Source organism: Schistosoma mansoni, chromosome 5 (genome assembly GCF_000237925.1).
Source record: "Schistosoma mansoni strain Puerto Rico chromosome 5, complete genome".
In the NCBI taxonomy this organism is placed as follows: Eukaryota; Metazoa; Platyhelminthes; class Trematoda; order Strigeidida; family Schistosomatidae; genus Schistosoma; species Schistosoma mansoni.
The window spans coordinates 4,746,466-4,762,372 of NC_031499.1; the positions used below are offsets into that span (position 1 = coordinate 4,746,466).

At 33.8% G+C, this 15,907-nt stretch overlaps 1 protein-coding gene across 1 annotated transcript in view; it reads right to left on the reverse strand.

The window, feature by feature from the left end:
* Positions 1-1,619: 1,619 nt before the first annotated feature.
* The window catches only part of Smp_145700 (putative ankyrin 2,3/unc44), a gene marked incomplete at both ends in the record, with an annotated part of 86,416 nt that continues 72,128 nt past the window's right edge, over positions 1,620-15,907 (reverse strand). Inside the window, 6 exons of the mRNA XM_018797700.1 lie at positions 1,620-2,059; positions 3,710-3,967; positions 5,020-5,692; positions 8,296-8,399; positions 11,291-11,641; positions 14,804-15,110. Of these exons, the coding sequence (XP_018652716.1) occupies positions 1,620-2,059; positions 3,710-3,967; positions 5,020-5,692; positions 8,296-8,399; positions 11,291-11,641; positions 14,804-15,110 (2,133 nt within the window). The remainder of the gene's footprint in view (positions 2,060-3,709; positions 3,968-5,019; positions 5,693-8,295; positions 8,400-11,290; positions 11,642-14,803; positions 15,111-15,907) is intronic.

A 15,907-nucleotide genomic window follows, 5' to 3' on the forward strand; every position in this document is an offset into this window, starting at 1 on the left:
CACACACACACAACATTCACATAAAGCAAAACAGGTGGTCATTTCAAGGTAGAAATAAAAACCGAAGGAATTAAATAGCAGAAATAACAGACAAAGCGATGAAAGAATAAAAATATAACCAATCAAGAACATATTTTTTACTGTCACATGTTACTAAGATCATATTCAATGATGATGTCGGGTGGTGATGATGATGATGATGATGATGACAGTGAGGAGGAAGAGGAGGACGGTCATACATAGTAAGCAGCATTTTAGAATTTAATGAAGAAAACCTATCGAAATAATTAACATTAAGGATGAGGATGGCAGATGTGATGGTGACTGTGACAATGACCAATAATCAACATTAATAGTAAATCTAATTTTTTTTTGTTTTAACATACAAATCACTCTAGATCCATGAATTGAAAAAGAATATTGGAAAACGTTCTCAGTACTCATCTTTAACTATTATTATTATTATTATTATTACTGTTAAGGATAATACATTAGTTGTATTATAGTGCTAATAGTATTCAATCATAACAGCTAATGAATAACTTTCAATATATCGTTGTAACTATTATTTAAGCATTATGTATTTATTTGTTGCTAAGATACAAACGGAAAAAAAAACTAAAAAAATAACATAAAGGGTTATGTATGACAGAAGAAAAGCAAAAAAATAAAGAAAAGAATAACGAATTTAAGGAACCTCATAGTACTGAAAAACTGAAGAAAAAAAAAAGATTAAACAAACAGCAAATAGAAGATTCTTTATGATTTAAACATAAACTTATTACTTATCATGAAAAAATTTTTTTTAAAAAAAAAAAATCAAATTTTACATGGAAACAAAACAAAATAAAACAAACAACAAAAAGGAAGAAAAAAAGAGAAACTATTTAATCAATAAAATAATAGCAAAAAAGAAAATTTTGTATGTTTACCAAAGTGGGGGGGTTCCACTTATTCCTTGAAAACGTTTCCATTCTACAATACCAATCAATATAATTTAGATAACAATAAAGAGTATAATGATTCAATCCAATGAATAACAATCGAAAACAAAAATACAAAAAAAAATTAGACATAGAAACTAAAATTATATAATCATTTATTATTATTATTATGACTTGCATTAAAAATATGTATTGCATTGAGAGATGTAGTAAACATGAAGCAATATATAGATAATGGGAAGTCGAGCACTGATGATATTGATCAGTAACGTAGTTGGTTAAAGGAGTATAACAAAAGAAGTATGAGTGAATGTGCGTGCGCGTGTATATGTGTACAACACACGTGAAACAAACACCGTTTTTTTTTTAAATGACTAGATAAGGCATAGCAAAAGTTTGTGCATGTGAATGAAAGTGGAAAGAAAAAGAAAAGAAATATAAACAACAATAATATGATAAGTGACTTTTCTCTTACTGCCCCTCCCATTAATCCATGTTCTTATATAAAGCATAAAACAATTAAAATGATAATGAATAAAAAAACAAGATCTAAACAAAACAAAAAAGCATGGCAAACAAAAACTATATGAAACCGGATTTTCTCTTTGAGATGTTTCTATTGTTTTGTTGTTAGTATTGTTCCGTATTTCTTTTCTTTTTTTCTAAGTAATTCTTTTATCCAACAGTATTGTCACCATCTTCATTAGGTGGAATAGATGCAAGACCATGATGTGCATTTGATGAAGCAATGACTGGAGGTTGTTGTCGATGTTCAGCAGAATTATCTTGTTGTTGTCTTGATGATTCCAAATTATCCAATTCATTATTACCAATAACAACATGTTCATCATATGCTTCAAGATTTTGCATTATACTAGTACTATTATTATCTATCGGTTGATTTGATGTATTGCCAACATGATGAGCATGTTTTATGTCTACATCTGATGTTTCGTTATTCGACACTTGACCGACTGCTTCAACACTTTGTGGCTGATCAGAAACAGCAACACTGACACCAATATCAACATCGACATTAGTGTTATTGTGATCAATTAATTCTGAAGTTATTGACGGATGATCATTTGGCAGCATTACAGCATTACTACTCTGATCTGAATTTAATCAAAATGAGTAGAAAGTAAATGATAAATAGACATATTACAAATAGACAGATAGATATAAATTAATTCGTATTGATTGTTTGAGTTTTCCCGCTGATTTAATGAATTGAAATTGATCTGGGTTCTTTAACATGTAAGCATCTTCAATGGATTCCCTTGATCTCTCCATCAGTAATAAGCATTTTTTTAAAGCTAATTCGGATAGTGGGTAGCAGTGGAATGTAGGACACGCATTCTGTCCTATCCGGCACCCATCAATTGTAGTCCATAACATCAACAGGAAGATTCAGGCAACCGATACAACTTAAATCAAAACTGCACAAGCTAGCGATTATATGGTCTCAGCAGCTAAGTGAATAACACGTTGGGCGTTTGAACCGAAAGGTACAGGGTTCAAGTCCTGATATGACTATCAACACTGATGCAAGCACATCCAACTGACGAGTTCAAAATAAGACAAGACATGCGTCCTGGATTCCACAGTTAGCCACCTTCCAACTCTGTCTTATAGATATGAAATCTTTATTTTCCTTGACACAGATACAATATTATACAACTGGAGACCAAAATAATGTCACAAAAGAAAAGAGATAACATTGTCGAGAAATAAAAGAGGGAAAGTGACTATTAGTTCCTCTCGAAATGGTATGGTACGGGCGAGGATATGACGAGCTCGCTCTCTACCTTTTACACTCTGATTTGCCTTATAGGACAATACCTTTATAGCAAGCGAAGTCTTACTGACTTCAAGCTGAGGTGTATTTTGACGAAAATTTAAGGATTCAAAGATAAGCTTGACAGTCAGTAATATCTAGTTCAACAATCAATTCATACGTTCTCATCAAACCAAATAAAACTAGAGATTAGATGCAAAGCATAACTAGAGTGCAACAGTCGTTACCAATAACTGTGGATAGTCATTAAAATAGATCATAGATTGGTTGAAGCTGAAGTTGTACCATTCTACATCGACTTAGTGGTCCTAATAGTTAAGCATTTGATAAGAGAATTAGATGTTCTGATCTTGATGCCTAAATGGGTTGTGGTTACGCACTTTTGAAGAGCCTCATGATAGAATGGGACAGCTGTCCAGTGCTCTCTAGTTTCCAGAAGTGGCCTGACTGAAATAAAACTTTGGTGAAAATAGCCTACAAATTAAAGTATAACCATATACTTGACTGATACAAACATCTAGTGAATACTTTTGTTCATTGAACTACAAGTATAATGCTCTAGGTTGATCACATAATTTCATTATGGATTTCTAAATATCAAATCTTCCGCTGAAAACTTGCAATTTTGTATAATACAAGAAGTGGTTTTTGACAAGTAAAGCTGTTCGACTGAACCACTTGGTGAATTTACAAGCTCGAACACTCTTAAACTTTATTTGTTTTCATCACAGATGATTAGTGACCAGTTGTGGACTCTAGAAGGTTCCTTTCGTCCAATTCTTGTCTCATCAGCTAGATCTACTGCATGTTTTTCAGTTTTTTAGACAGGCAGCCTAATAATACCATTAACCAACAAATATGTGAATGTGGTGAATGACAAGGACCTATACTTTGTTACAGAAGCATATCATCATTATGAAAAAAGCAAGAACAGGATTATTTTCAAAACAGAAATAAAAAGATTTACCATCATGTGACGAGTGAATATCGGTTTCAGCCATTTTATCGGTTTCATTTTGTAGAACAATATCCGATAAATCATCTTCTTGATCCCAACAATGTTCACTTGTAGGCTGTGATCTAGTTGAAGGTGTTATATCATTAGTGATGGTATTATTGGCACTTGTCAATTGTTTTAAACCAATATTACCGTTATTATCCTCTGATAAACTAGTAGTACTATGTTGTTCTTGATGGATTTGTGTAGGTGATAATAAGTCCGCTTCTAAATATACAACAAATAACAATCAAACTAATAACTGTATACCCTGATAAGCGATACTTGCTAGTGGAGAAGTAGGTTGAAAGAAAGCTAGGGGCAGACAAATTAATACGTGACATCAATCCATGAAGCCACTGACTTTCTAATCGGAGTCTGTATGATAACTGTTATCGACGGCTAGAGACTTTAGATGACGTATCTCAAAATCGTTCATATCGGTGAAGATAGATTCAATCTTTATTAACCTCTGTATTTTGAATTTCAGTGCTTCTGCATACATACTACTCCACTGTCTTTTAAAATCATATTCCCAAGGTTTCATCTTTCTTTTTGTCCTTGCTACTACATTATCTCGATCTCCTTTTTATTCTTACTTATTTATGCTAGTGCAGTTAGGCAACTTGGGCAACGCATATCTGTGTTAGGCTCTATGCTGATGATATCAGTCTGTTTACGAGTTTGAGAAGAATGTTGTAGATTATAATCAACAATACTGACTGATCTTAGTTGAACAGTCACCAAAAACGAGGAAGCAGTGGATAGCTGTTTCGTTAACGAGACCTAGAAGTCTTAGATTTAATCCTTTGTGAGGTTGTGTTGGCGCATTGTTGAGGAAATTCATAACAGGACAAGAAGGCTTTCCAGTATGTCTGGTTTTCAATGGAACCTCAACCGAAATTAATCTGTAAAAGATACAACTCACAAATTAAACCAATCCTCTAGAAAATATTTCAACTAACGTATAAGGATAGTTCTCGAAACCACTTACGTATTATTTCATTGGCTGAATTGCAATCATTGGATGCTGACTTAGTAGCCCTGACTTAAGCGCTCTCCATGAGACATGAAGGTCATGAGTGGGCACTGCTGATTAGTTCAATACTAGGACAAAATAGCTGTCCAGTACTTCCTGGTTTTCAGTTGTTATATGACAAAGATTAAACTATGGTGTTAATCATATAAATTAAAGGAAGGAACCTGGTTAATTTCATTTTAAACTATATACAAAATGAAAATAGATTGTTATATGAAACGAGCAACATTAATAATCTCACCTTTATGATAATCCGCAGTACTTTCCAGCTGTTGTTGACTCTGAAGTACATCTTCGACTTCATCTTCTAACTTTAAGGTATCTGCAATTTTCGCATCTGCATCACAGATTTCTTGTTGAGAACCTTGCATAGCAGATAGAATCAATTCAGAACTGCTCATTGATTCACTGTCACGAATTATATCTGCTTCTTCATGTACAATTATTTCATCATGTTTCTGTATAACCATTGGATCACCACCTTGTTGACTAGTTGAACAAGCTGGTTCAACCCCTGCTTGTTGTTGTTGTTGCCAAAACTCTTCATTGTCTTCTTCTAATTCAGTCTGACCTGGTTGTAAAGCAGGAGAAGGTCGTCCCTCCTCTTCATCACTAATACCATGAATGATGACATCGGATTTTCTCGGACTTTGACTATCTAGGCCAAGATGACTCTGAAGAATTGGCTCGGATTCATCGTGCATCGGAGTAATCCTTACATCTGGATGTTTTAATGCATCTGTTCTATCAAAACCAATCATAGATTGATTAACAACATCATCAGCTGAATCAGCTGTTATGTCGTTCATACCAGACATCAAAGTTGTTGTTGCTGCTAGAGAAGTTGAGAATGGATCTGACAAATTAGGATTCACAGGGTCTGAACGTTTACCTTCATCTATTTGACGAGTAGCCTGAGAAATTGATTAAAAGCAATAAATAAATAAAAAATAAATAGCAAATTGAAAATGGAGCAAAACCATTCTTAATAACAAAAGTTAAAACGGTGAACATACAACCTGATACACATATATGCACTTGTTGAAGTTGTAACCCTAATGAATGACAGTTCTCTATAAACTCTGACTAAGATACTTTACATGCTACTTTGGTTGCCCTTCAGTGACTGGGATCATCATAGAACCTTCAAATTACTGGGGTCGTATGCCATCTTAAAGTCATGAAATACCATTATAATAGACCATTGGTAGGCATATCTATGTTCCAGAGTAAAGACTGTAAGATAAGTAAATACGCTGTGATTTATGAATTTTAATTTGTTTTACTTAAAAAAATAAAATATCGACATTAACTTATGAGTATGACGAATTTCCTTGTCTTATACAAAATGTGTTTTGAAATAACTCTATAAACTGAATGACTTTAAATATCAAATTGGTAACTCATGGGATATACACGTAACAAGAAAGTGATTATCCTTGATTTGTTAAGTGTTGCGGATATGCTTTGATACGATAAGTGTTAGGAACTATGAAATATAAGCGGGCTTCAAGAAAAACAATACAATTAGGCAAACGTTTCAGTCTGATAAAGGACGGCTTCGGTCGCCAACAAATTATAATCATACAAGAAAAGAAATGGTAATAATTGCTTAGTGTTTGTTTGAAACTCATTATCGATTCGTCCCCATTTACAACGCCATTTGGATTTAGAGACTCAGGGCATGGAAGTATAACAACAAACACGAAAACATCAAGTTCTGATGCTGTTTAATTGGGGGTAGTAGGCAGAAGTTATTGAATTTAGGTTTCATGCTGATTGACGCTCGTAAGGTGTAGGTGCAGCTGTAATGTGAACGAATACTTGGTGGGAATAACCAATTTATGTTTTCATGTTAGTCACACAGTGGTTTAATAAAATGTCAAAATCATACATTAAATAAATCATTTGCACATCTTTTTGTTTCTAACCAGCTTCTTTGTCCCTTCATTCCTGTTGTTATCTTGATTGCTTTCAGTTTTCTTCTCTCTTCTCTTCACAATATCTTACAATAACTTATTCTCTCTGTAGGATTTGAAGCTCCACCACTGATTTTCAGTCTATAACGTCATTGAGCTGCTTGAGTCACAACTGACCTTCTCTAGGACTTGTATGTTCACAAGTGAATAATCACAGATCAATATCAAGTTTGTCTTATCCTTTAGTACTAATCGAATTCCATCAATCAGTTATTCTGTTGCTAACCTTATGAATCATATTTTAAAACTCAAAAGGTTTATCATTCACATTGTGTTTACCTTGATAACTAATTTTTTTTCACTTCACACTTTGTAGTTGAATTAAACGAGTTAAAATGAAGGAAGTCTACATAAACTATATAACTAAATAATTTCGATAGTGTAATAAGAAGAGAGAGATTATCAGAACTATGTGATATATTAGCGCAATACATTTCGAACAATCTGATCACACATAATACACTTGTTAAGAACATTTATATATAAAAATAAAAGGTCAACTAGACTGGAAATGGGGAGGGGGTAAGAGTAGACAAGGATAATAATAATAATAATAATAATAATAATAATAATAATAATAATAATAATGTGAAAACGATTTGACACCTCTTATCGGGTCATTCGATTCTATTTGTTTCTGCAACCATTTTGGTACATGTTCACCCACCCTAATTTTCAGATCACGATCGCTCTTCCCTATGTATGTGTGAACACACACACACACATTTAAATTGGTATATATGTGATCAGATTGTTCGAAATGTACTGCGCTAATATATCACATAGTTCTGATAACCTTCGTCTTCTTATTACACTATCGAAATTTATCAAAGGGACTAATTGTCGTCTTAACCAAGGTCGTCGTCAATTTGTTATGACTTTACAAAATAAACAAAGGACGTATGCTAATTCGTTATTGGTTTTTATGTCCGGCTTCTATCACGTGAATTAGCCACCAATCGAAATACGACTTCTTCGACCTTAACACTGTGACAATCAATGACGTTCGATCAGTATGAGTAATCTCGAGTCCTTATTGGTCCTTTATCCGCCCTGCCCTTCCACTTGAGTCCAGAACATCAATGACAGATTCTGTTATACGAATCTATGAGAATCGTTTATTTCAAGCATACTTTGTTTATATACCAGACGGACAGACCACATCACACCATAAAATAGAAAATAGTATTTGTACAAAATCAAGCCAAATGTGGCTGTGAGCATGGGAGACAATAATCAATAAACTGAGTATAATTTAGGAGCAGTAAATCGTATAATAACAATCAATAGATCAAAATGAAGCTTATAATCAGATGAATATAGATATACATAATCTAGTTACTGAATAGTTATACAATAGGAATATATAGAAAGTAAAAGTCCAATAATAGGTCCTGGGAGTTACCCATACTTATGTCTTCGCTAGGATATAACACTAGTCACTTTAAATTAATTAACTAAATTATCTATGATTAAAATGAAATAAGATAATGACTATAAAAATAAGAAATAATATGAAATGTATAAGTTAAATTCACCTTTGCATGTTCATCAGCATCAAGTACATAACGAATATCACGCATACATGATTTAATAACATCTTCACGACCAATTCGACGAAGTGCATAATCTAATTCGTTGCCTATTTTAGTGAAATGAAACAAAAAATAATCAATATAATTAATAACAATGATAATCAAAATGATATTGTGTATGAATATGCTCATTAAAATTAAGTGAACAAGTGGCTCAATAGCTAAGGAGTCTAATTTCCAGCTACAACGTCACAGGTTCGAACCTCGTTTCACTTAATTAAGTTTGTGCTATTGAGCAGTATATCTACTAGCCCTCACGATTAAATTGTGACTTAAAACCAAGTAAACGAATCTCCATTTTATGCAAGTTAATAATGATTTAACAAAATATATAACTGTAAAACACCTATGTAATTCAACCAAGTATAAAGTCATTAAAACAGTTCTTAGAATTTTGCTGTTCCAGAGATTCAACTAGTTTTATTCACTATACTGTCGGATATGTTTTTGATAGTTATCTCTGAGTATAGAGTTCATAAAGAAGTGATTTTATTTGCAGTGGGTAATGTTTTTTTTGCAAAATGAAACCTTCTTTGTAGAAGATTTCTTTCAACATTACCAATATGGTATCTACAACAGATCTATTTAATTTAATATAGATCATTTAAATGTTTTATTATTAGGATAATCAATGGAAATTCATATTGATAACCTTAAAAATGGTCATCTGTAGAAAAAGTTAATTACTTGTTAATCACCTCATACTTGGAATAAAATCATATTTTATCAACTATACTCGGAACATGATCACAAGAAATGGTTATGACAATATGATTTCATAATCAATAATAATAAATATGAAATTTAGTATTGAGAAACTTTGGTCAGTCATTTTGTAGTGTGGTCTACTTATATCCATATAAGTAGTGTATGGTGATGGTCAGACATAGAATGTATTTTGGCAGAAGATCGATAAGGAAAGAGCAGGAATGAAGCGCAATCGATACGAAAATGCATGAACAATGAAATCAGAGAAGACGGACTGATATTTGCAGAAAGAACAGTTAAGATTAAGATAATCGCTCGTTATTTTGCAAATTAACTGTTGACTGTATGGTTATCAGAATTTAGTGAGATAGCCTGTAATTTTGTGCTTAAATACATTCGATTGTCCCCACTCATGTTCTGTTCACTACAATTTAGTCAAGTCAGTAACATAAAGGAATTAGAATTATGCTTTTTTTTTCAAAAGATACCCGAGAAATACTTTTTTCATTTCGTTCGTGAAGAACCAGTTGTTAATCTGAAAGTAGCAATTTTTTCTACTTAGGATTAATGAATCCTCTTAAAAATCAATAAATCTTAACAAGTGCTGGGTAAACTATTGAATACCGACTACTTTGGAGGTGTAAATCTATCATATTAGCTATGAGATTTTGATCCCGTCTACGGTCGATAACATTCACTACGGTATTTTCATCAAAGACGAAGAAAATATTGTACCCATTTCTCCTTTAATTTGCACAGAAATAGTTAACTTGGACGTTGGTGTTCATGACACATGCGTGTATTTACCATCAGTCGTTTCTAATCATATGTGAAGGTCTAAATAATAAAAGAAACTAATATTTTCTGTGGAAAAAGAGATATAGGAAGCTTACCAGGCTAACTTCTGATTAAAATAATGTGACAATCTTATGAACCAGTTATAGTTAATATGTTAGATAAATTTCGATAGTAAAATGAAATGGTGAAATTTGTCAGGAAAGTGTTTAACTAAAAGTGACAATCAATTCCATTAGTCAATATTCAATAAGTCTTTCTGAACGTGACTATAATGAATCATCATATCTGATTGTATCTATATGTAAGTAATTAAGATGGTATATACATTTTAATATTCAAATAGGAAAGGAAAGTAAGTGAACAAGGAAATAATTGAAGGAATAGATTATTGTAATTGTTCAGTGACAATATCAAGATCAAATTGAAATGATACATGGAAGCCTGGAAATTGAAATGTAATAAATGATTTCCAAAAACATCATTGAACTATGGTGTTATAATTAAAACCATGATTAAAAACATATATAATTCTGAGTGAAACCGTCTGAGAGCAACGGCAGGCCTCAAGCTTGTGTAAAGGAATAGCATTGGTAGTAAAGCCAGCAACTCAATCTCCTAGGAATGAACTGGATCCAAAAAATCAGTTAAACTCATCCTTCAGGGGGAGAAAGATCATCGTATAGAGGAGTTATGACGTCCCATAGTGAAAACCGAGATTTTTCGGACAACACAAGGCAGATCAAACAGTTGAACCAAGATATATAGTCAACCCCGACGAAGAACTTTTAACATTGTGATCGAAACTTGATCAAATGAAGAGATTCTGTCACTGTTAAAAAATAACTTTTAAAGTTTTGTTGCACTCAAATGTAGTAAGAAAGTATAATAGAATATGTGAAGCTCAAGCTTAATGTTTTATTAAAAACGATAAATATGGGGCATAATCAAGTTCAAAGATTTATGATTCACGAATTGTATACTTGAATTCTGAGGTTAGTTGGCTTGGAAATAAATGATAAATCTATAAAGATTTTGCAATTTTACATTATAAAATAATCTTAGCCAGAAACAGTACAAGTAAAGAGGGACAAGATCGTTGTTTCGTTCTAGTACGCAATGCCTTTGCAGTGAGTACCCACGAGCCTATCAGAGATCTAACCTTTAATTCACAAGTTTCACACAGAACACTTAACCTATAGACCAATCATTTGGTAACCGATGTTTCACGTTTCCTCACAAGGCCTTAAGGTCCTTTCAAAGAAATCCACATACAGATGAGACAGCCGTTACAGTGCTTCCTTGTTTTAAATGGTTATTTAACAAAAGTCAGTACATGAAATAAACTGTGGGTCTTTTAAAGTTGATAAAGAGGAACTTAGTGTATACAACTATATTATTATTATTATTATTATTATTATTATTATTATTATTCCTGTGGCTGAATCTCCATTTTCCTCACGCCATGCCAATAATACCGCTAATGCTTGATCTTGTATTGTACGTAATTCATTTACACTAATTGGACCACCAAAACTGCCAGCTACATCACCACCGTCATTTTCTCCTGTTATTTTACCCATTTCCATAGCTAATCGATTTCTTTCAATTTGCCACTTTGGTTCACTTTCATTAATCCAATTAACTAATTGATTCACAGTACATGAACTATTTAAATGAGATTGAGGTAAGAGGAATTCGATTAGTTTGGGCCAATCTGAGCCGATTTCACTAGCAACTTGCAGTAAATCAATTTGACTACGAGCAATTACATCTGATGTATAAGCTGATTGAAGGAGAAAGACAGAAAGAAATAAGATGAAACAAAATACATTTGCAGAAATAGTTGATAAATGGTACAGGTGTAGGTAGTCTTCGGGAAACACTGTTCAACCCAATATTTTTTTTCTAGTTACCACTTATCAGTAAAACGTACCAACAATCTTGAGAGGATTGATGGTCCTTGTGGGATTGCAAGCCGTGCTATCAACTAGTTTTACAGCATGAGTTTATATCATCAAGGTGTTTAGGCTTCAACTGTAAACCCGTACCCATTTGTGTTTCAGAAGTGGCAGGAATATCAGTAACAATAGACTTTCAAACTATTTTGCAAATTATGGTAAGCAGAGATGGATAGTGGCTAGCAGTGAAATCCAGGACGCGCGTTTCGTCCTATTTGGGACTCGTCAGCTGGATGCAAATTATTATTATCCTTGGGATTGTCTCTTAAACTCCAATAATCAATTATCTATCAACATATACTGTGATAAACATCAGTTCATAAAGTCAATGAGTGCTGAATTGAGCCGTGTACATTGATTATTTGACTAGATTTTGGTCACATTATAAACAATGATTGAAGACGTTGGGTGATGTGGTTCATCATCAATCGCAATAGCGGATATGCATTCACTCCTTGTTTTCCTTGAGACCTTGAGTTTTAAAATTATCTTATAATTTTTGTATTCCAAGAATTTATTTATTACTCTCAAATTATACTGTCCATCCTTGATCTTTTCTACTATCACTGATACTGTTACTAGTTCTACTGCTTTAGTATTTCATATAACTTTACTGATGTTATTTTGCAATGCAAATAGATATACATATATATGTCCCAGGTTCTAACTCCGCCTGTAGCCCTTATAGAGTTAATGCCGGTTTCAAGCCCGGATAAAGGACGGGGTTGAGCATGAGACCAGCAAGATAGAAAAGAACTTTGCTAAACAACGCTAACCAAAAACCATTTAAACTCTGACTCGGGACTTCAAAGGTCATTATTTAGAAGAACATGTTCTAAGCTTTACAAGATCTGCTGAAAGAAGAAACTACGATGGATGACAACTGGAAAACGATCAAAGAAGCATTAACTTTAATGTGTCAGGAGGTTCTGCGTCGCAAGAAGCATCATAAGGAATGGATCTGTTTGAAAACCCTGAGAAAGCTTCAAGAAAGGAAGAATAAGAAGGCAGCAATTAACAACAGACGAACAAGAGCAGAAAAAGTCAACGCACAAGCTAAATAAACTGAAACAAATAAGTAAGTTAAAAGGTGTATTGGAGCCAAAGAGCAGAAACACGTGGAAGAGCTGGCAAAGATAGTTTTAAAAGCCGCAAGAGAAAGAAATATGGAACAACTGTACGATACAACGAAGAAACTAGCAGGGAAATATAATACAGCAGAAAGACCAGTCAGGGACAAAAAAGGTAAGCCAGTCACCGGGATTCAAGAACAGAGGAACAGATGGGTAGAACATTTTGAGGAACTGTTGCATAGACGCGCCCAACTGAACATTGAAGCAGCATACGTAGACCTTCCCATAGATGTCACCCCACCAACAGTCAAGGAAATCAGAACGTCCATCAGACAAATCAAGAAGAAGGACCAGGCAACATACAAGCTGAAGCACGGAAGTCAGATGTGAAAGTAACTGCAAACGTGCTTTATGTTCTGTTCAGTAAGATGTGGGAGGAAGAACAAATGCCGACAGACTGAAAAGAAGGATACCTCGTAAAGATACAAAGGAAAGGAGATCTGAGAAAATGTGAGAACTACAGAGGAATCATACTACTATAGGTACCAGGAAAGGTTTTCAACGGAGTGTTGCTGAACCGAATGAAGAGTCCAGTAGACGCCCAGATTTGAGATCAGCAGGCTGGTGTCAGATAAGGCTGATGCTTCCCGCCTTTTCTCTTTCTTCTGGTAGTCGACTGAATTATAAAGACCTCCATATCTGAGGGGAAGCACAGAATACAATGGACGGCTTGAACGCAACTAGACGATTTGGACTTCGCAGATTGTCTAGTTCTTGTATCCCATATACAGCAACAAATGCATGTGAAGTCAGCAGGCGTAGCAGCAGCCTCTACAGCAGTAAGCCTCAATATAAACAAGGGAAAAAGCGAGATCATAAAATACAACACAGAACACCAACACAATCACACGCCTGGACAGCATCATTGATAAACAAGGAGGATCTAACCCAGATGCAAAGACATGGATCAGCAAAGCAAGGGCAGCATTCCCACAACTAAAGAACATATGGGACTCGAAACAACTATCGGCCAACATCATAGTCAGAGTCATCAACACGAACGTCAAGACAGTTCTACTGTATGGAGCTGAAACTTAGAGAACTATCACACCCATCATCAAACAAGGTGCAAGTATTTTTAAACGACTGTCGGCGCGAGATACTCAATGTCCGTTGGCTGGATACCATCAACAACAGTTTACTATAGAGAGAACAAACGAGCCTTCAACTGAAGAGGAAATTAGGAAAAGATGTTGGAAAAGAATAGGACACACACTAAAGAAATCATCAAACTGTATCACGAGGCAAGCCTTAACTTGGAATCCTGAAGAGAAACGGAAAAGAAGGAAGATCAAGCAACACATTGTGTTAGGAATTGGAGGTGGACACCGAAAGAACGAGTAACACTTGAGGACAACTGGAAAGGAAATCCCATGATAGATTTGGTTGGAGAATCCTAGTCAGCGATCTATGCTCCCAAGAAGGGTAACAGGTGTAAGTAGGTAAGTAAATAAATAATGTTCCAGGTTCGAAGTCGTGTTTGTAATCGACTGACTGACTGACTTAAGAAGCTCAACTTATGACGGGACACTTTTAATTTCATGATACCTCCCCCCACTTGAATTCAATGTGAATGAACATTTGTAAAATGTGAAATGTTAGACCTATCAAATTTGAGCAGTTAAGAATTGTACATCTAATTTATAACCATCAACTTAATTCTTGTAACATTTATGGTAAGTTTAAATTTTGACTAATTTGTTCATATAAATTCAACTATAAAATAACAGTACGATACAAGTAGATCCAGTGGATCAGTCCCAGATTCCACTGCTTGCCATATAATAAGTATTTTAGTAAAATGGATAGTTTAAAAAATTACTATAGTTGATTTGAAAAAAGAAAAAAACTTACTTGAAGCCAAATTACCAGAGGGTTTATTAACTTCATTATTTTGTCCATTAACAATTTGTTCATCATTAATAATACGTTTAGGATATGGAAATACACAACTTAATGAACCCATTGTTAATTCTGCTGCACTAGTTTCATTTAATTGATCTAAAAATTCTGGATGATTTTCTAAACCAATCAATGAAAGATCATGACCATGTTGACCATTAACACCATTATCTGAACTAAGTCGTATTTCTAATGTACATAATGGTTTTTGAATAGGAGCTATTTCATGATAGATATATTGTGAATCACCATCTCCATCCTATGAATAATGAAAAAAAAAATGCTAAGTTGTTAAATAGAAAGAATATATTTGTAAAATCTCAGCGAATGAATTTGAAGTAAATCCAACGTTTCGCCTGGCAATCTGGTTCAAGCTTTTTCAAGGAATTAGACGAAAGTTCTTATATAAGTTGATTTGTTCTTTTTTTTTTCTTGTTAGATTACTTCGTTCATTTCTTTTTTTGGTAATGTTTAGGAAATAATAATTTGATGAAGGGATTTATATGATCTTATTCATTCTCACATATTTTTAATAATATAGCTAAAAGCGGTATACATAGACATGTACTAATTCTAAATGTTTTGGTATTTGAACGCTAAGATATACTTTATCGTTTACCGAAATCTTCTACTTTTCAATTCTGAATTGAAAACTGAAGGTGGGAAATATGAGAGGTATTTTACTTTCAAGGTTATTTTATGTATTTATTAGATTATATTTGACGCTAAGATAACTGTGCCGGAAGTTAGTGCTAGCCAGAAACAGGTTGTGGTCTGTGCACAGTTGCAGTAGACGGTCCCCGTTATCTGTCCTGCGATCAACACGTCACCAATGGCCACCTAGACGACTCTCTTCTGTGCCTAGACGCCCGACTTGTGCATTCTAGTCTCCGGTTAGTACTGCAATATCTATAGAGAGTTATTAATTGGTCATTGTATTTTCTATAATTTTCTTTTGATTTCTGAAAAGTTTTCTAAACATTATCGAAGGCTTCTAACATAATTTAAATGAATCACATTAGTGTAGATGCGAAAAATAAATACAAAAAGAGTAGT